The sequence below is a fragment of the Mastigoproctus giganteus genome, chromosome 6 (assembly GCF_048544385.1).
Source record: "Mastigoproctus giganteus isolate SK-2022 chromosome 6, ASM4854438v1, whole genome shotgun sequence".
NCBI lineage: Eukaryota > Metazoa > Arthropoda > Arachnida > Uropygi > Thelyphonidae > Mastigoproctus > Mastigoproctus giganteus.
The window spans coordinates 116,994,465-117,016,838 of NC_143580.1; the positions used below are offsets into that span (position 1 = coordinate 116,994,465).

Below are 22,374 nucleotides of genomic sequence, written 5' to 3' on the forward strand. Positions count from 1 at the left end.
CACCAGACATCAATGACTTCTTGCAGTGTTTTCTTTCCTTTTTAAATCTGGTATTTAAACTAAACAGAACACTAGCTATTTTCCGGCCACAATAAGCTACGGGTAGGGGAGTCTTGCATGATATTCTTCACTTATAACTATTATAAGATAAACTACTGGCTTCCGCATGCCTAAATTTGGATTTCAACCAAAAACAAATGAACCCAATCATAACCTGCCATCGTAGACACTAAATTTTATTTGTGGTCAAGCTCGTTAACTGCAAATTTGAAACTCCTCTGACGTTGGTTTTAATTAATCCAAATCCTTTTGAATTTAAAAAAATTAAATGATGGACTAACTGATCCTCCCTGACAACTTTTAAAGACAAAGGCAATAAAACAACTATTTCTTAGTTCTTAGTTTTCTGTTGCTTGTGACCTAACGCTTCTAACGTATACAGACATGTCGGGTGGATCGTAAAATTTCAGTGCGGTCTTCTCTGATCACAATGCTAAGACATCTCTCACAAACGTTACAAATTAAGGTTTTTCAATCAGTTGAATTAACAAATAATTGACAACAGTAACTCGGTACACAGCAGTGGAATTTCCAACAAGTGGCATTTTTTGGAGTAGGAACAAGAGTGAGAAAGGTCAGTAAATGGGGTGTAGCAGTTTCGGAAAACATCTGAAACAATACATACCTACATAAGTCTATTGCTAATTACACATAATGAGATATCAAAATTTTGCCGATCGACTCCCATTCCCATCCATCGAGATGTAGTTCAAGAACAGGAATGCTCTTCCTGGAGGTGGACGATATTGAAACATAAATGCACGTATGATGACTTTTTTTCTCAGTTAAAAAACACTTTTCTAGTCGATATATTTATTTCCTTTTGAAATTATTACGGCCGTCCAAAAAGGATGGCCGTAATCAGTCTTCTGTGCCATGAATTCTTAAAAAGAAACGTAGGATCGATATTTCAAATTAAAATCTGCAAATGGGCTGAAGCGGATTAGTACTCGAGAATACGGTAGGCATTCAAAATGTGTAAGCCTCCATGATCATCATGCAAGCTCCACAGACTTTAAACGCCCTGTGGGAGGACCATACTGATGATGGGAACGAAATGTCAGACAAAGACTTGTCTTGAGTAGTCTGAAGCTATTTCGATCTCTTAAGAAGCTATTATTGACCAAATACACGGAGAAAAAACGCCTAATAAAAGGGTATATTAATTGGGCAGCTGAGCAGTGGGAATCGCTAGTTCGACATGGATATATCGCGCTGATTTCAGCGAATCGGCAGAGAAGTTTACATTTGAACCCAGAGTTTGGGGATAACAAGATAAGGAGTGGGCAGAATACTCATTTGTAAATAGGTGTTAATTGTAGTCGCTACAAAGAAACGTGGGGACTATATCTTAACAGAGCCCACTTTCAAAAAAAAAAAAAAAAAAAATTTTTACAGCATGACTCTGCCACCTCTACTTACATCTGCGATGTGGCAGGTTATGATTGGGTTTATTTGTGTTTGGTTGAAATCCAAATTTAGGCATGCGGAAGCCAGAAGTTTATCCTCTTTTTGTGTACGATAACTTACACAAGGAGCCTGAAATTCTATTTTATGCCGTTGAACTAATTTTTAAACCAGGAAAGGTATTTTTTGTATTGTAGTTGCATAACAACAGATGAATCTCAACTGGTTGAAATTGTACAAGTGTGGGAGTTAAAATACTGTGTGGGCTGAATGACTTAAAGGAGGAAATCCTTTTCTATCCGCCCGAGATCGACTAAGTTAGGGCCTGAGTTGAAGAGGACTCCAGAATTGGCTCAAGTCATTGACGGAAATCTCACTGATGGGAAAAGTAACATGCCGGAATTACCCACGTATTCCGGCATGTTACTTTTCATTTGAGCAAGAATTTTCCAAAAGCCATAGAAGCCATGCCAGATAATGTTATATAGAAAGAATCGCATTAATTATTCTTTGCATTTGTAGTTAAATAGTCTCAGTCTCTCAAAATGAGTAGTAAATGCGCATGATGACAGCAAAATTGTTTCTTTACACTTCACTCAATGTCAATTATCGATGTGTTGATAAAGGAAAAACGTTGAAATTTGCCACATTATTCCACTAGGCTATCATTGGCTGAATTGAAAGAGGATGGTTGGTGCTTACTTACAGCTGAACGTAGCGCTTATCCTGTTAAATGGGCAAATGTGTATCAGTTCATACATGAACGCTTAATTACACCTCTCCAGCCCGCTATGACCGTCCTGGGGAGCCGGTCGCACACTGTGTTTTCATAATAATTGAATGAAGCTAAAAGAGAGTATGTATTTAAATGGACATGTCAGCGACGCCCACCGCCCATCAAACAGAAGACAACTTTGTTCAATCTCTTGTGACATGCGCACACAGGTTGAACGCGAGAAGCAATTATTTGTCGCACTTCAAGTCAGAATTGTCGCAGTGAAACTTAATTGCTATACCTTTTCATGATTACCATATTCACAAATGTTAATAATTCTAGTATTTTAATTTATAACCACATAAAGGATACTGAAATCGAAGCTCATTAAAAACAACGAATTAAAATGAATATCATTACAACTTGGTACGAATTCTTTCAATATTATTTATCTACCAAACCGCTAACTTGTTATCACCTCGTACATGAATCCCTAAATGTTTGATCATTAAGTGGAAGCCTAATCTTGGTTTCCTATTATGTCAGTCAACTTTTCGCTAAAATAAAACCAATATTACTTTATCCTTGATGGTATTCAAAGTTTAAGGAGTTGTTTTCCCTCTAGAAGCATTTGGTAATTGCGTTATCAATGAGAGACATATCCTTATTCGAACCAATACAGATTTTTAACGCCCCAGTGCCGACTTATTCGGGTGTGGCCATATGGCATTTCTCCAACTATTTTTTTATCTTACATAAACGGACATATTGATCTGAGATTGTACACGGAGACCCAATGGCTAAATATATTAGCGCTGTAATACCCGTGTACTTCGGGTTGCCAATTGTATAGCGTTACTAAACCCTTGCCTTAACATGTAAAATGAGAAGCACGAAGAATTAAATTTTAAATGAATACAGATACGCAGCATCCATCGTTCATATATTATGTATATAATAAGTATAAAGTACACGAGGAGGCGAAACTTCTCTTAATTTGTCTTCTGAAATAAAAATAGACTTTCAGAATAAAGGTGGACCTTAATTGTAATGCCAATTTCCATGTAGAACCACAAATAAGGAACCTCTCTCGTTCAATTCATAAAGGTTTGGTGATCCAGTATCTTGGCAGAGTTTGGGACAGGTGGAGTTGTAATATATCCCAGTGCAGAATATTTAACCAAATGCACACCAGCTGACACTTGGAAAAAAATTCCCTCTTTAAATTGACATGGTCATGATTGTTCCTTGTTGTTTCAAATTAATTTTACAATGAGGACAGTCCTTGAAGGAGTGGCTTAGGCTAACAGGGGTTAAGTGTCAGAAATATCCTAATTATGGCAATAACGAACAGCAGTACGAAGTTATCCTGGTGGTTATCTAATCAGACTGTGCTATTTAAGCGAAATTTGTGTCTACCGGCATTTCTCACTAGAGATCGCTTTTTGTTATATAAGCAACTGCGCTTAGAAGAATAAGAAAAGGAGACAAACAGGATGTTAGAGAAAGCGAAACAGTTGTTAGAGGGTATCACTTAATTGCTGAAACTGAAATACAGTCTCTGGATAACCGGATTAACCAACGACACTGAATAGCTTTAATTAACTCTATTAGGTTACGAAAGGCTGACAAAGAAAGACTTTATGAGCTCCTTGAGAATTATTCCATTGATTATTTGCTTCCTCTGCAATTGCCTCATGCGACTCATGGGGTCAGAAGGAAACCAACAAATAAAAACAGACAAATCCTCGTAGCTGCCCAACACAAACGGCAAAAAAAAACAGGAGGAAAAACAAAACAGAACAAATTCCTTTAAATATCGTGTGTATTGTGTTAAAGGTATAAACTTAATACTTAAAATTAAACATTTGCTTCCCCATTTTTTGATTACCAATTTTAAATTTTTTATTGAGTCCCAAATTTGAAAATCTTAAGCCTATTTCTTATCAATAGGCATACTCAATATACCAAACAATAATGCAGTAAATACAATTTAGAAGCGGTCTTTGTCTCTTCCATATTTGCCCTTTAAATACAGTCTCTGATAAACGTTCAATTTCTTGTGATCAAACATAATGGCACAACCACGACTTAATTCAGATTACCAGTTTTCATAATAAGCAAAACTAATTACAGAATTCTCTCTCAAGAAATGCTACTTGGAACAGAAGCACGAAATTTGACTTTATAGTTTCTCCGACTGACAGAAATTATCACATGGTCTACAGCTCTAAAAATAAAGCAAATAGTTGGCTGCGCTTTTGAAACCTGAGACATCAAGAATTTCAAGGCCAATATGAGACTTTCACCCAGAAACTGACTTCTACGAGATAAATTATAAACTGTAGTGATCAAGTGTTTGTAAGTATAAAAAACAAAATAAATTAAGCACTGTTAAGTTGGTGTAAGTTGAGATCAAGGACAAGCCGCGCCCTCCCCCTTGAAGAATGGCTGGTAACAGAAAATCACCTTTAACAAACTAAAAAAGCATACGTTCCTTTGCTATCAAAACAAACTTACCATTTCGTCATTGATATACCATCTTAGGGTAGCTGCAGGTTTTGACTTCGCCGACGTACAATTAACAGATACTGTGTCTCCCACGTGGTATTCTGTACGTCCTCCGCTTATTCTCGGACCTTCGGATGGCAAAACTAAAACAAATAAGATAGTAATATCACCGGAAGTGAAAACAAGGTTCAAAATTAACTATTGCTTAAGGGTATCAATATCGAATCTTCTTAAACAACAGAGTTCGATTTTACTTTTTATTTTTCATAAACCATACTGTTTAATATACCATTATCAAAACTGTATGGAGTTGTTGAATAGCCGGGTTTCATCAAATTCTCAGAGATCTAATTGCACTTATCGGCAACTGTTATGACCATTATTTAATTTTTAAGAATTCTTTCTTAAATATCAGTGTTTGAACAGAATTCTTTCTGAATTTCTTCCTTAAAACTATGTACATAAGTAAATATTTAATGGACTCCATAAAAACCGCTTCTTGAACGAACTAACTGTTAATTGTTCATTCATTGCGCGGTGGCAGCACTGATCGAATGTTTGGAAACTGTTTTGAAAATGCAGACAACTAACAGCGTGTGGAGAAGAGGAGCAAAGCGTTGTTCGATTTATGTGTCGGAAATATAAAGCTTCAATTCATGTTTAATTAATAGATTCCTACGCCGAGAATACCAAGAAACATGGTACAACAAACTACACACCATAATTAAAGTGGAAGGGACTATGTTTCTGAACTCGAAGCATCCATACAATTGTATAAACATGTGTTGCTTGGTATTCCAGTATCTGGATTCGCACAGTTTAATCCAATCGAATACGATTGGATACGTACATCTTGTTCGACAGAAATGTATTCAAATATTTGAGAATATAGGTTAATGTCCGCTTTCGTTTCCTAACTAGTCAGTCCCCAGTTATTTCTAATAACGACTTTCCATTTCGTAATTAAAATTTCTCTGCAAATTGTGAAGACAGATTCCGCGTATTGTAACATCAAGGATACTTTATAAACCCAATTTTTTAAAAATATTTCACTAATAAATTAATGCGTAAGAATTAATTGAGTTCAGAAATAAAACCAAATACTAATATTTACAAGGTAATTTACATACAAAATAAAGTAATTAAAGTTAAGCGCGAATTCTGAAATAAATTATTTTAAAAGCAAGAATTTCTCTCATCGCGAAGGTTTCGCTTTCAAGAAATCAAAGTGCATTCTTGAAACACTCTTAAAATAAAAAATACCGAAGTATATATTAGAATAACTCCACCCCGCCTCGAACGAAGGCTATTCAATCCCTATCCCACGGGAAATAACTCTTCTGCAAGCGACAGAATCAAATTTGCATTTTCTTAATACGTAGGCATGCATTCCCTTTGATCTTAGAAACACACACACACCGTAAGCTTAACCATGAAACTTCCGCGTGCAATCTGACCACCAACTCACAATTTTGGAAGTCCAACTGTGCCGATACATCTTGAAAAGTAATAAGTTCAATTATGGCCTGATAGAGCCGGCTATGCAAAATTCTTTCAAATTTGAATACTGATGAAAATATGGCTGATGAGATGAAATGAATCACATGAAAATTGTATTTGCTCATATATATCGGGTCCTTTGTAAAATTGAAGTTACTACAAGAGCGAAGAGTAAACTTTCAGTATCTCACAAAATGTTCTGATGAGATTCCTTAAATGAACAGTAAATCAAATTCCTTTTGCGATATTCAGACTGTCCTTTCCAGTCCTTATGAGTCCATACTTGACATAATTGAGTTTTATATCTATGGAATGTCACTATACAGCATTAACCTAGTACACCACATTAATTTAATGATCATAGTAATTTTCCTTCATACAAATAAATGCTGAGATTTACCAATACGGTCAACAATGCAACGGCCATTTTTTTCTGCATAAATTATGAATACAAACCAATTTAAATGTGTCCAAGTGGAGATCTCATTAAATGAAAGTAATGTTTGGTTTCCGTTCAGATATCTTTCGATCGTTGCATTAAGGAGGATTGGTTCTATCCAAAACTACGAACAATCCTTCATTTATATAAACCTAACGTAGATCACTGGGGAAAAAAAAGTTGGAGAACTCTGGATCAGAGTGATAACATCCTAAAAAGGCCTGTAATGCATACAAGAATGCAAACATGGTTTGCATAAAGTGGTAGTATGAAATACTCAAATTTAAAAGCCATAAATTTCGCAAAAATCCATTCACCAGAACCATGATATTATAAGCGTAAGGAAGAATCAACTCACACGGTCTCGTATGAAAGGATGGGTATTAAAATAAGCTGTTGATATTCTTAAATGAATCCATACGTTTAACCTTCAGAACTTCCCAGTTTACACTGGTTACGTCCCAATAGGGTTGTGATCATTCAAAAAAAAATGCCAGTTTTTGTTACTGAGTTCTAAAATCAAATTCTAGGCTATCCGGCGTGCCTATTTTTCTCATGCTGTATCTTTCATTATTCTAAGAGTTTGTTTCTTTACTCGCTACTAACACGCGTAACTTACAACATACCCAAAGAGAAAAACTGTCGTGCTGAATGGAAAACAGTCGACTGTAAATTAAACATTTCTGCGAGATAAAACAGATTAGCTAAGGGAAATTTCGACGATATCGAGGGTATGGATGTTTAGGGCGCCAGAATACACGAAACACGCAGAATTCCAGTAAGACGACAATTGTCTCCTCCGGTTTCCAGGAAACTACCAACAGCACGTAACCCCCACGTTGGAAAGGTCTGTATTATTAACGAAGTTATTATCTTTAGCAAATTTTCATCTCCCAACGACGGTGTACTTTCGGGGCCATCGACCTGAAGGCAGGAATGATTTATAAGCCGTTCTAGCACTTCGTAGTCAGGTAAGTTCACATTAACGCAACTTTGCGTTCGGGGATGTAAAAAGAAGAAAGAAAAAAAAAAAAAACACTTTGTAAAAGGGACAAAAAAAATACTGGTTGAAGTTATAATAAAAATGCAAATGTTATCGCGCACGCGCGTATCTTAGGTGAACGGATTACGTTACACTTGAAGAGTGCTTGGCGTAATTAAATGGGTTAACTACCCAATTTGAGACAAGCGCTGCTCTAGGCGTATTTGTGGTTTTGGACAGGCTCGAATTCGCGATGCGCAGATAATGCTGTATTCAGATCTCGTTCATAAACTGCTGTCCATAAATAACGAAAGAAGTAAACAGAAGTAGTTTAAACTGTTATAAAATAAAAAATAATAAGAATTTTGAATAAAGGAATATTCTGAAGTGGAAGAAATAATTCTGCAATCAAAATTCAAAGATGCTACCGAAATTCTGAAATGAAAAACAACTGGAAAAACGTATTTAATGAGAAGCAAAATGAAATACATTGTACGATACGAAAATGTAAATATTTAATTGCTAGAAGCGACGATGGAACTGGAATTATAAAGTAGGAGAAGGAATAAAGGCGTGAGTAAAATTATTTCGGGAAAAAAAAAAAAAACATCGATGGGCCTCAAGCAATTAACCAGGACTGAAATAGAGTTTGCATCATGCGTAGCAGGCATTTCCACACCCATACGCTATATACGAACTGAAAGAAAATGTAAAACATAATGAGAAAATACACAGATGCCATTTTAAAATGTTAGAAAAACTTTGTATTAGAGGTAAATAAGAATAATTTAAAATAAAATCAGTTAATTTAAAATAACTGAGGGGCGGAAAAGTAGTGCATCATGCAATTAGGTACATGGAAATGTCGAATTGCCTTTTTGTAAAGTAAGGGCCAGGGTAACTAATGTAGCGAGAAATGTCGGTGGCATGGGAATGCAAGGGGTAATATCTGTTTTCCCTTCCTTACTATCCAGCATAAAATAAAGGGGGCAACAAGAAAATGCGCAAGCATTGCCATTCCTTCCAACCTGCTCCCCTGTGGCTACTTCCCTAGTTGGATCATGATAAATCGTGTACATAAATTGCGTTATAATCTAGTTTCTGCGTATATTAGGCGAAAGTCCAAAATTTCTGAGAGAGGACCCTGGACTTGCATAATTTCTCTAGAGAACAGGTAAGCTTCAGCGAGAATGATAAATAAGTTTTGTTTATAATTCAGGATGACTAAAGGTCAGGAGTAAACCTATGTAGAGATTTCTAGTGATTTCGAACGTCTTCGACGGAATCGAAGATTCGAAACACTGGATAGATAGGTTCAGGTCACATTACTTGAGTACACATGTATTTAACTTATCAATTATACGGTGGATATAGTATATTACCTCATAAATTATAAGTTAAATCATTGTGCGCAGGAATTTTAGAGAGCAGGTTAATTCTGGAAGAAAGTTTCATAAAATATCCCTTTAGACCTAGCCTGTTGCCACCGTAACTGGGAGTGTTGCATTAGATGAAGTCAGTAATTCAGTATTTGAGTATTAGTATGGTGCCATGAAAGAATCGTCTAATATCCAAGAAAGTTAGTTCAGTTCTCTTGTACAACGACTCACTGCATACTTAGTTCCCGTAGTAGAATCTGATGTGGTTCCTAAATCAGAGGAACCGAACGATTTCGATTTTAATTTTTCAGACTAGAGAGCCAAGGTACCGCTGGGCCTGAAACCAAATTACATCTCCATAGTGCAATACTGGGAGCGGGAATGTTGTGTTATACACGATGTCCGAAAAGTCTGGAACGAATGGTAAAATAGCAATTAGATGCGTCATTATCTCGATGACAAGTTTCCCCATCGATGGATTGGAAGGAAAGGACCAGTGGAGTGGGCACCACGACCATCTGACCTTAACCTTCTGGACTTTGCATTTTGGAGATTCCTGAAGGCACAAGTGAATGCTGTAAAAATCCGAGAACTTTGTCATCTTAGGGAGAGAATTACCAAGGCTTCTGCTGCTATCGATCCCAATATGCTGAGAAGAATCCAAACAAACACGGTACACCGGCTGAGAAAATGCGTGGAGAGTCAGGGTGGACATGGTGAATACATATTTTAAATGAGAGTAAGCATACGTAGTGTAAATATCACCGATTCCAGACTTTTCTGACATCCTGTAGTAAGTACTAGGACTGTATAAAGGAAAAAGAGAAACGTAGAGAAATGTCATTAATTGCAGTATTTTGTAAGCCCAATTGCGTGCTGAGATCAGAAGGGTGAAGCTTATATTCCCAAGAATTGTTGTTGCTAAATCTCCTCGGTAATGTTTAACAAAACAGCACCCAATGTCAGTTGTGCCTGTTATTAGAGAACAATATGTAAAGTCTAGACGTCTTAGTATTTATTTACATGTTTTTCCATCCACGATGAAATACACCAAATTTAAAACTGAAGCTAAATTCCACTCTAAACTGTTACAAAGTTCTAAAGACAAGAGCCAATCCAAGTATGATTTAGATGCTAAACAAAAGTGGGCCTAATGAGAAACCTCAGGGAAATCCTGAAGCAATAAAGAACTCTTGAGAAGATGTTATGCTGGTAATTACTGAAGCTGGCTTGTTATTAAAAAAAAGTTTAAGTGACGTATAACCCATATAATGCAATCACTGATCTCTGATTGAATCGTAAAATGGAAGCTCATTACTTCTTATTACCTTTAACATTTAATGAAAAAAAGACAGCATTATCACGAAGGAAAATTGGTATTCCGAAGAGGATCAAGCTATAAGAAGTTGTGGTGGAATATTTTTTTTAATTCACTAAAACAGATGGTGTAAACTAATATTATCAACATCCACCCTTGAAGATAGCCACCCATGAAAGAAATGGCCACGGTAATAGGTTTGTTCAAAATCCTATTCGGAAGTCAAGTTATAAACAGAACAACAGTACAAATACGTGACATAATCACTGGCATATTTTTTTGTTTCAGAAATTAGATTTTTAGTACGTTAAGTTGAAAATTAATAAATTTCTTACAACAGTTTCCAGACTTTGCAGGAACGAAAGCAACTGAAACTTGCGTTTACTACGAAGAGTTGCAGAGCGTATTACCCTACGTTCCATTAAACTGCAAAGCCAGCTATCTCAAATAAAGAAGAGCTAATAAGAGAAGGAAACTGATAAGAAAAGAAATAAGGACGCCACCCATAACGATCTTTTCAGATATTTAGTCAGGAAGGCGATGAAGTCCTGAATATAAATTGATCATTTCTTCAAAGAAATTATCACGGAGAAATGACGCAAGATTTTTCTCTTAACATTTCACTTAAAAAAAAAAAAAAAAAAAAGTTGAAAATAATGGAGTAAAAGAGTTAAAACACAAATTCTTCGATTGAACATGCAATCAATTAACCAGCATGTTTACGTTCTCAATATGTTTTAAATCTCTTATTTTAATATAAGAAATTAAGGCAACGAAATAAGGACTAAATAAATTCTGAAGATCACAAAAATGAATGGTAATTTATTTTTTCTATAATAAACATCTTCGGCCAGATAAATTCTGATGTGGAAGAAAAACTCGTTCGAAAGTGTAATCACTTTAGTTTTTCTTGAAACGAAAATTTCATAACCTGAATTGCATTTAGGTAATGTCTATTTTTAGCAACGTCAATGTTTCATCAAAAGAAAGTTTAGCAATCCTCGGGAGTTTTGCCCCCCTCCACCCCATACCACAGACAAATTCGTAAATTCTCAGTTTTACTTAAGTTCATTTCCGCTTAATTACTTTTATATTACGCAACGTAATTATGGAAAAGGCCAGAAAAATTTATTTTCCCCATAAGAGACTAAGTATTTCGCATAAAAAAAGAGCAGCTGCAGCAAGAATTGAGCTGGAAGTAGATACAGAATATTTTGAACGAATAGGAACCAATTACGCGTTTTTTTTTTATTTTTTAATATGATTACCGGTAAAAATTTGATAGCTCACTTTAGCAGCAAAGCCTATTACCATTACGTAATAAGCATACACGCGCCAAGTCTTATACACGCGCTGTCTCGCGGTCAATATTCATTATTTTGCTATATTTTGCAATCTCATGATGTCTCTGCCAGCAATAATTTCACCACACAACTTCGTGTGGAATTATTAAGATAAGCCGAAGCCAATAAATCTTTTTATACTGTTCGCATGACTTTTTTTTTTTTTATAGAAAGCTGTATCAGCTGTCTCGTTTTCAAGGCTGTACCTCAAATGGCAGCCTATCCTAAAATTGCAATCCAGGGATTTCATGCGGACTTAGGGAATTCCCGATGAAATGCGCACGCGATGTAATACAGATGGATATTATTCCCGACAGAAGCGTATCAAGAATTTAAAATCTTGATAAATATCGTATAGAGATTGCTGCACGAAAACACCACTACCTCCAATCAATCGCAGTCTTTAAATTAATAAATTTACGAAGGACAGACCTTGCAAAATTGCTCACTACCTGGCTTTACTCAGTCATTAATGACTTGCGGTGTAATGGCGAATAAAAAGAAAGTTTTTTTTTTTTGTGGGTGGAAGTACTGTGGAATAATAATATAGTAATTAATCTGGTTATTTTCTTCTAAAATTCGAAAAAGGTTTTGTTATCGCAACAATTTCAGGTAACTTCAGAAAGAACTCGCCATGAAAACTAATGTGAATTTATTGGTTCATTTGGCTATGTGTGCGCTGAATAGTCTTAAGCATTTAAGTAACAAAAAATCGTTATGCCTGACTGAAAGGCTTCATTTACAGGTTCTGGGATTTCAATATCATGGCCTATTGCGTCAGTTAATTTTAGAAATCTCCTGTTAGTAACAAAAACTAATATTCAGAAATTTAAACTCGTGACGCAACCAGTCAGGCATCTCTAAACTATCCAACTTTTCTTTTTCCCCATTTATCCTTTCAAATTCAGCTTTCAGGTACAATCTTTACATCTATTTCCTGAAAAGATGAATCTATAGAAATTCAAGTCTAAAAATCAACAAGTATATTCTGCCTTCTGAACCTTCAACCTACGCACAATGCTAATTACTATGAGTTCTGATACCTTTCGCATCTTTTTCACGGCTTAATAAAAAAATAAAAATCCACGCACATCAAGAAATATTTGTACATAACAATTGGAAAATACCTTGGTGATACAGATTAAACTTTTAAATCTTCGCAAATCGATCCGATTAAAATTTTAAATAATTTCTAAATTGTTTTAGAAGTTAAACTTTTGGAGAAATCCAACAAGGTTTGGATCACAACATATCTATAAGCCTTTTTCTGGATTAAAAAGAAACCACGCAAAGTTCGGTTCGACTGCGAATCAGACAAGAATTACATGGGGAAAATCCGCCCTCACTCTTTCTCTCTCCCCTCAAGTTTGAAAGATCACACGAGGCAGACCTTAAGTGAACTCCCATGAATATAAAATATGCAAATTGAGCTGTTCACCTTGCACGCTCTTCGAGTTCAGTTAGAAACTTCTCTATGGCAGATCGTTAACTTAAATAGACGCTAAAGGGATTCCCAAACGGTGCATTAAAGAACTTTTTTTGTTAATTAAAAGTGCTTTCGCGTTCACCCCACATCTTTCATAAAAGTTTAACTTTCTTAAAATATAATTGGAACCTTTATTCTCACACGCTTCTATATTAGGATCTGCGTACAGCGCGTTTTCGCTTAAAATTTAATTTTTCCTTCAATGAAATACATATCAGTTAATGTAAATCCAAACAATATTTCAAGACTGTGCAGGAAAATCAAAGAAAAAAACTGGAGGGATGTTCTTTCCAGAAGATGCTTTAAAATTTGCTTCTAATTAAAGTCCTTTCGGCTCTTTGGGAAATTACACGCAGTCAAATAAATTTTCGGAGGATGTCTAGAAGGCGAAGACGTACTCATAAACTGAGAAGACAGTTACTTCAGAAATTAACTTATCTCGATTTAACCTCGAAGTTACCCGATAGGTGAATGAACTTTTAAGTCACCACCTTCAAAATTCAAGATTTCATTCCGTGAATGGACAGAGCAACGCATTACAGTTAATTGCTATTTTTGTGGAATCAAATCCACCCCTAACTCGCTGGGTATGGATTTATGAAATGTCAGACGCAACTAAAATGTAGGCTTAGTTATTATTGACTGAGAAAAGGGGCAAAGCTACTTTAGCTTTGGGAAGAGGGGGAAAAAAAAGAGTTCGACCACACTTAAATGAGCCATACTTTAAAGCACTTGTCTAAGATAATCATCGTCAAGTTTCTCGTTAGAAACTTAACGATGAGGCGTTGTCTATTAGCGTCAGAAACCGTTAAACATTCAATTATATTTATGCAGCTGAAATTTTGCTAAATTAAACTATATATATCATTAAAGAATTTGTTGCAAAAATCCAAACTTTTAATTCATGTTTCGGCGTAATATTCACTACACAAAATAAAAGGACTTCTGGCTTTCATTAAAAAGATTAAATTGCTTTAGAAGCTAGATACACGAACAGTAAAATAGTATAGGGGAAAAGTAGTCTAAAACACGCCGAATCAAAAATATAAACATATTTCATGCTAGAATATTTCTTCAGATCCGGTGGAGCGAGTCAAATCAGAGTGGAAGAAATTGCTTCTTTGACTTATTAAACGCTGCTGGAATTCCACATGAGGATAGACCCCAACATTATGATGGCAATGTGGTAGGGCCCCATCCCTGACAGTGAACTTCCTCCTCCCTGTTTATCTGAGAAGAGCAAATGCAATTAATCTCTGGAGCATATTAAGATCTTCAGCACCAATAACCGTTCCCCTAAAGAAAAATCGTGCTTAAATACCCCGGAGGACGCACCACATGGTAGGTCCACGCACAAGCAAATTAAAGTCCACAAAAAAATGTTTGGATTAAATGTCAATCATACTTTTCCCATTGCCAATAAGTTGATTATTTCTGAACGTCGCTGGAATGTCAAATGAGTCTGCGCCATTTTGTGTTATGACTCAACAGTAACAAGCACAGTCAGTCTAACGCCATTTATTTACCGAATTCTACCAGTAAAATACACATTTAATATTACATTAACATATAAAATGTCAATAATTTCATTTATTTATTTACACATAAAATATATCGTATTGAAATCAGCATAAATTTGTACTGGGTTGTTAATGAAACCATTTAATTAGTACAAAAGCATATGGAGATAAATGGAAAAGAATTACACCAATTCAAACGCAGGCTTCTTCCTCACCCCCTTCTAATAGCAGTTCTCAGTACCGTGAGCCGCATTCTGAAATATTTAAATGCTTTATTTTTTAAAAACATGGCAAATTCAGAACTCTTATATTGAAACATTGGTGAACGGAAAAAATTTAAAACTTTTTAAAGAAATCCACCGCGAGACGCCCGCCATCGACATTACCGAATAATGTGCACACGTGACCCTCTGAGATCTTATATTATGCATATCGCCATATTTTCCGCGTTCAGAAACCTGCATCAGCTGCCAACCTGCGTTAGTTCCTCCTCCTACATGCACGACGGGATGTACAAGCTGTGATCGGCATTACGAGAAATCTGATCTAAATTATTACACATTTAGGAAGCTTGTGCAGGGCGAAGATACCAATTTTCTGTAGCATTAACGTCAAAGAAACGGACTCCACAGTTATTACTTTTCATGCAGTTGGAGAGATAGTGTGAAGAATCATTTTGTAGACGATCACATCATCCATTCTATTAAAGTGTGCGATTCTTTCTTGATGGTTCATCTTAAGGAAAATTCTCCACTCAAGTATGATGACGATCATTTATCACTGAAAAACGACCCTCGGTTGAGTCTTACCGTTTTCTTCCCCTCAACCCAAGGAAGTCACTACCTCGTGACAGCAGTCACAAGGAAAAAGCAATCGTTGTGACACATGCCAAACGTGTGCATGTGGCACATGAGAGATTTCCGCAAAACGATTGGGATGGCATGCGCTGTTCAAAATTTATATCAACTTGCTGTTCCGTAGAAATCCTAGAAGACAACAGTAAAATAAAAATCGTCCTTCGTTACTTAACTTCAGTTCTATAAACAGAACTCGGTCGAGCTTATCAGCAGCACTATTCAAGTTGGTTGGATGGAAATCTGAAGGGAAAGAAAAGTACCGAGGAGTTGGTATGAAATAATTACAGGAAGTGACTTCAATATTCCCACATACAGAATAATAAATATTCATTTAAAAAAATTCAGCAATCATACTAATGAGAACGCAGGACAATTCGAGATAAAAATGTATACATTAAGATAATTTTAAGCCGATAACTTAACACTAGAAGGGGATTAAATCAAAAAGTGAGGATAATATTTTGAAAGAAACTTTCTTTACGTTTAATTCCATTAGGTGACACGCATTTATTAACCAGAATTTAATGCGCAAGATTCAGAAAAGAAAACCAACTGAAAATCGTACCAGATTACGTATTCGTATGTCATAAATTCTCCTGTTTGATGACAACACTCTAATAAAGCATATTAAAGATCTTAGTATCCGTAATGAAGCTCTATATCCGGAGAAATATAACCTAGATGGCATGCATATTAGTTAGATGACTTTCCATCTAGACGGAGGGGGACAAAAACATAATTAAAGTGAACAGTTAAGTCGCTAAATGTGTGCGAATTTGTATACTTCTACAAGATAAACTCCTTTTCCAGTCCTGTTTATTCCAGCCTGCTATGATCATAATCAACTCAATGTTTACCATACAATTCGCGGAATGGACCTACCGTAATTTTATTCATCGTCGCTGAGGTCTGCCGATGCCTTCTCCTTTTCAAAATAATCTCCTTCGAATTGTATACATTTGTCCCATCAATTAGCACACTCGTAACATCACTCCCGGAAGCCATTTCTTGCTAAGTATTTCAGAGTGATCGCGGTGGTCACAGATTCTCGACCTTCTTAAAGTGCCTGCGCCACTTAAAATGCAGTTTCTTCAAACACTTGTCATTATAAGCCTCTGACATTTATTTCTCTTAGTCTCTGCAACGCTCATACCACATGAATACAAAAATGTTGCCCAGTGTTCCATTATTCAGCTCAAAACGGTTCCCACTAACATCACGCAACTTAAAGCCACTTTGCAATTACCGGACACGTTGAAACTTTAAACCATATTATCGTATTCTTGGACATTGTTTTGCCATCTACAGACAATTCGTAAAACCCGAGTGGTTACACGGTAGCGCTGCCATTTTGCGAATTAAATGGTCAGCCTTCGGACTCCATCAGAAAATTATAAAATTCCACTGTTTTGCAAAAAAACTTCGATATTATGTTTGTGAAGGCACCAATAAAATTGGTAGTAAAACTGAGGTGAATATTGGTTTGGATCTTTAACTACATTTGGTCGTGTGTTGGATAGTCCACATACAGCCTTTATTGTGGCTTATGTTTGTACAAGCGTCTGTTCATAGACTTTCATATTGCGCAAGCTGAAAAACAATAAATAATTCGAAAGGAAGCCTATTCCTTTCGTCAAGGAGCGGTTAACTACAGCATCAACTGACGAAGTACTTTAAGATTCCTCCATTTTTCAACGGATCTGAACGGTGACTTCTCCAAAAGAGTGACAAGTGGCAACCCATTAAATTGCCATGGAGGACCAGTACCACTGTATCCTTGGGTTCGTTTCTGCACCAAAGCAACTCAGGCTATGAGGCATCAGTGTATTATCTATAGATGGTGTGCGTGAGTATTCAATGGATCCATTTTCAGTTTTGCTGGATGAAAACCCAGAGTTTCCGGGAGGAATCGTGTAATCCTCTCACAAGACCAATTCGGAAACGTGACAAAAGTACCGCAAAAATTATTCTGTCTTCTTGAAGTCATCTGAACCAAATTTGAAAACAAGTTTCGTTTGAGCAAATAACCTGTAAGAAACGGCAGGGTTAAGCTTAAAACTTTGGCTTATTTTGAGTATCTTTTAATTTCGATGGGAGTGTTTCTTCCATAACAGTTCAAACTACAAAGTTAAACTTTTATATTATTCACTTTGTTCGCTTAACTAGTTACTAATATTTATCTTATTAAATAATAATAATAAAAAAAACCAACACATTCCACATAATGAGCTGGCTCCGAGAGTCATACAAATAATCCCACGCATGGCATGCTGCCCGCAGATCGCTCATCTAAACCATTCCATTATCTCTCTCTCTCTCTCTCTCTCTCTCTCTCTCTCTCTCTCTCTCTCTCTCTCTCTCTCTCTCTCGTGCCCTTCAAAGCAACTGTCTTCTCTTCGATTCTTCCATTCACCTAGTCTGCTTTACTAATATTAATTTCGGGCTGCCACTTCTTTAATCTCTTTCGCAGTTCATTCGCCGCTTCTGCTGTAATGACCAAGTCATTCGAAACACCGGTGCCTACGGCGTTTCCTTTGTCATCCCCTCACCGAGTGCATCACTTATGAGCATGGATAAAAATGGTCTCCGTGCCAATCCCCAGTGCAGAACAACTTTGATGTCAAAGTACTTTGTTACTGCTAGCTTGTTCTCACTGGTCTCATCTCCTTCATTCATTGCTCTTATTACGTTGGCTCATTTCGCCGTAATCCAACCCAAAGGTGGATCACCATTAGATCTCTGTAACGTTTCGTCAAGCCTTAGAAGTTCGCAATACAATTATTTTATTCCGGTATCCTTCTTAAGATGTCTCTACCAGTCATCTACTTTTCTCCTTCCTACATATATATTTTAACTTTTTCCATATAAACTCAGCATTCTCCTTACCAATTGTTGCATCTGATAGCAGCCCCCCTTTCCTATGTTTTATACCTCCTCCTCTTTTATAACTATCGTAGGCTGGATAGCAAAGAGAGCCGCTGTTCGACCAAACTGCGTGGAAAATGTCCGATTTCGATTCCCGTCGCAGACTAAAGCTGAGAAACTTCTTATTAGGGATAAGAAAAGTTTAAATAGCTTTACGCTCAACACCGTGGCCTCGGAGTCATCTCCGAGAAGGGCCGAAAGGTTTTTCCTCTAATTTGGATTTTCATCTAGTAAAAACATAAAAACCGACCACACCACAGAATACAAGAAATTCACAGAAATATATTGAGGCGTCATGACCTTGCCCCCAATACGAAAAACAAGCCAATCTTTTTGTAATATCCATTTGTAATCACTTCCGAAATTACTATTAACACTAACCTTCATTTTCGACATTCAGAGCCAATTTAACACGTTTTGAACAATGTCTTTTCTCCCCATCCGCTTAACCTCCTTCAGGAGGATCACTAGTGCATTCAAGCTTTTCCTACTCTTTTTCGCCTAGGGGATGCCTCTTATTCTGCCATCCCCCTATCTTCTCCTTTCTGATGGCTACCTACACTCACATCTGCAGGAATGTAGACAGCCCGACAGGCGTCCCTCTAGGTTCACTGACGGATGGATGCCGGAAGGCTGCTCCTTGGTGATCGAGCCTTCCAGTAACTAAGCGTCCAGGTGAATACCACACTCAACACGAAATCCAACACAACTCACGCACCAATGTGTCCTTGGCAGTGACGCTTTCACCATAGACACACAATATAAGGTTTATGGAAAACCCCCGGAATCGTTTGACATGTGACTCAAAAGAACCGAGCACAATTCAACGTATCGGTATCGTACTTAGTCAGTACGATACGTTGCCGTCTGCCAATCGTTTGGAGAGGTTTGGTTTCGATTCGCATTGACAACTAGGGGAATTTCTGAAGTCCTTTTCAATCAAGGCTGCAGTTAACCGACCTCAGACAAATAGGCTGTGGTTTCTGCTAGGATTCATTACAGATTTTTCATCCGACACAAATGTGTGGTGGATGAAAACGCACGCACACACACTGCCATAGATAAAATGGGACATACAACCACGAGCGACAAGCTCTGGTGCCTGTAAACTAATGATTAATTTTTCCACATTCAATAGCAATTCGTAATATCTGCCATTGCACAGGTCCACCAGCATATCTTCCATGCACTGATCATGCCCGACCTGCTTGATTATATTCTTAGTGGGTAACCAAAGTTTAAGGAGATAATAATTCTTTAAAATGAAAAGAACTTAAAGTGCCTCGAAACACCGCGGCTCCAGATTAAAATTAATTAAGAGAATCTAGTTGATGAGCATTAGCAGAAATGAGTTTCAGCTTTATTCGGTAGAAGTATCAGAGCTTTATTTAGCACGTATTCTTTGTTTGTTTACTGCATAGCATGTTTCACATGAAACTGGTACAATAATTACCTGCTGGCCAAATGCATACTAAGTATGTGTTGGATGATAAATATTCTCCGATGCTCCATACGTGACCACAGGCTTCCAGGCTCACTGACACACTGCTTAGTGACTTTGGCAGGTAGGTGACGCCCACAGCAACTCACGCATACCCCAATGAAGAGCGACAATCAAAGAGGAAAACTGAAATACCGATATTCTCATAAAAAGGGGGATTTGAACGTAGTATATAATTTTCCAAGTGTTTGTTCGTCCTAAGCTTTGACTGTAATTAAAACCAGCGGTTTGAAATCAATTACTATCAATGTCTGCTTAGGAGATTTTGAAGCTTTGATTTTGAATGAAGAAATCTTCCGCGAATTTAATTAAACGTATGCTAAAGAAAAAGTCATGAACAATAATCATCGTAAAATAAACTGTGTACATTAAAATAAACACAGATATAAACTGTACAATTAAATCCATAAAATGATCATAAATAGCTTTCGGAGGCGAATATCCATTTATCGCTTCAAACTACCATAACTTTTTTTTTCTTTGGACAAATCCCCTGGCTATTGTCAGCCTCAAAGGGATGACTGTATATTTTACGCTGACAAAGTACAATAACGAATTTCTCAGAAGGTCTTATCAAACCAAAGAGATACAAAAAAAAAAACAACAAAGCAAGTCGAAAAATTGTTGGCATATCAGTGCCGAATTCAAAGCGAATGGAAAGAAGGGAGAATGCAGAAACGAGAAAAATGGAGAAAGAAAGCAGTAAAAAAACAGAAATGATATACAAGAAAGAAGTTAGATCCGTTCTGCTGCGGTGATTCGCCTGTATAATGAATTCTAGAATCCGAACATCGCTCACGATAGACACCAACCAGCTCTGCATAAAGTAGTGGAACGAGGTCTTAATTCCGGCAGAGGCACGCACTGAACACGATACCTGCACAAACCCTGGAAAGACGCTCAGAGACTCCCAGATAGTAGGGAAGAATCGTTGTTACAATAAACTCCCTCACGGGGTGTGGAGCAATCTTGAATTATTCATAACGTTATGTACTTTTAATTCTAGGAGATCGAGAGCGTTCTTTTTCTCCGCCACCCCTTCGTTTTCTTGCTTCAGTTCTCGCTTCCTTTTATATTTTGGAAGAACCATTGCGGGTCTTTCGAAATCCCCAGCTTCAGTTCCTCAAAATGTCGCCTGATTTTTATTATATGGTATGGGTTTTTGGTTTTATAAGTAGATAAAGGGACATTCAGCTCCCAAAGCCTAGTAGTGATTATTTTATGGTTTCATTATGTGTTTTCAAGAGTACAGTATCCATTATATTTTATAATGGTGCCACCATTTGATTTCTTCAGCACTATCGTTCATAACTCCGCTGGTCTCCATTTTTCAACACGTACTAAATCAGATGCAGAAGCGTGTTCGATCAGCCATAACATAGCACAAATTAGCAAATGATTTCCACCTGCTCGCCTAACACCTTCCATACGTGACCACAGGCTCACTGACACACTGCTTAGTGACAGGCTCACTGACACACTGCTAACGACCTTTCAAAGGGAGTAGCAGATATGTACTGTCCCTAAACGGTTCAGATCGCAACATGGTCAGCGCAGCTGCGCTTATCTTGTTTCTCAATCTTGCTGAATGTCGCATTGCTGGCATCATAATGTCAAATTGGGCGATCAGTGTTTTCTATTAATCTTCGCCTCAGCGGATAAGTATTTTGAGTACTTATCCTAACATTTGCTCTGATGGTATCAATTATAGGAATGAAATTACTCAATTAAAGTATCTTCCTTTATCTAAATCTTGGTTTCCAAGAGATGTGTTCAGGATAACAATAAATAAACTTGCAACTGGTTTGCGTAAAGATCTCCATCTTCTATCAACAGTAAAGAGTTAGTAAAAATACTAATAAATCTTCATATTCAACTAATATGATCAGAACTATTGAACAAACGCGATTTTTATCTTTTGAATGCATTCTGTTTTCCATTTTCCATGTTCTCTGTTATATTACCTTAATGTCTCATGTGTTTATGGGGACTTCAACCTGGTCATCAACCCCACCAATACCGCAGCCAGGAGAGAAAAATTGCCATTGATGCTTCTTTCATAAGTCATTCGTAAAAAGTCTTGTCTATTTTCTGTAGCTGGCCGGATTCTCTCTGGGCCCAGTGATGATCATGTCAAATAATCATCGCTTAATCAAAAAATGATGGCCAAGAGGGCAACATTAAATCTATTCCAGAACGTAGCTACATAATGACTATGAAAGAAAGATAAGCGAGGAAGTGGAAGAAATCACTGAATATCAAAGAAACGTGCAAAGATGTGAGCGATGCCTTTCAATTTTATAACACCAAGGTTATAAAACTGAAGAACATCAAGTACTAGAAGTTGGGTTCGGAGTTGTTCGGAAATAGTGAAACTCAAGACAATCCTAAACTACGTGCATTCTAAATCTAGTTTGTCTGTCCATTTCAC

At 36.9% G+C, this 22,374-nt stretch overlaps 1 protein-coding gene across 2 annotated transcripts in view; it reads right to left on the minus strand.

Moving 5' to 3' along the window:
- The window catches only part of LOC150084527 (junctional adhesion molecule 2A-like), a 204,347-nt gene that overhangs the window by 16,849 nt on the left and 165,124 nt on the right, over positions 1-22,374 (minus strand). For both annotated transcript variants that reach the window (XM_090375291.1, XM_090375290.1), the window contains one exon: positions 4,703-4,836. In XM_090375291.1, coding sequence (XP_090231417.1) covers positions 4,703-4,836 — 134 coding nt within the window. The remainder of the gene's footprint in view (positions 1-4,702; positions 4,837-22,374) is intronic.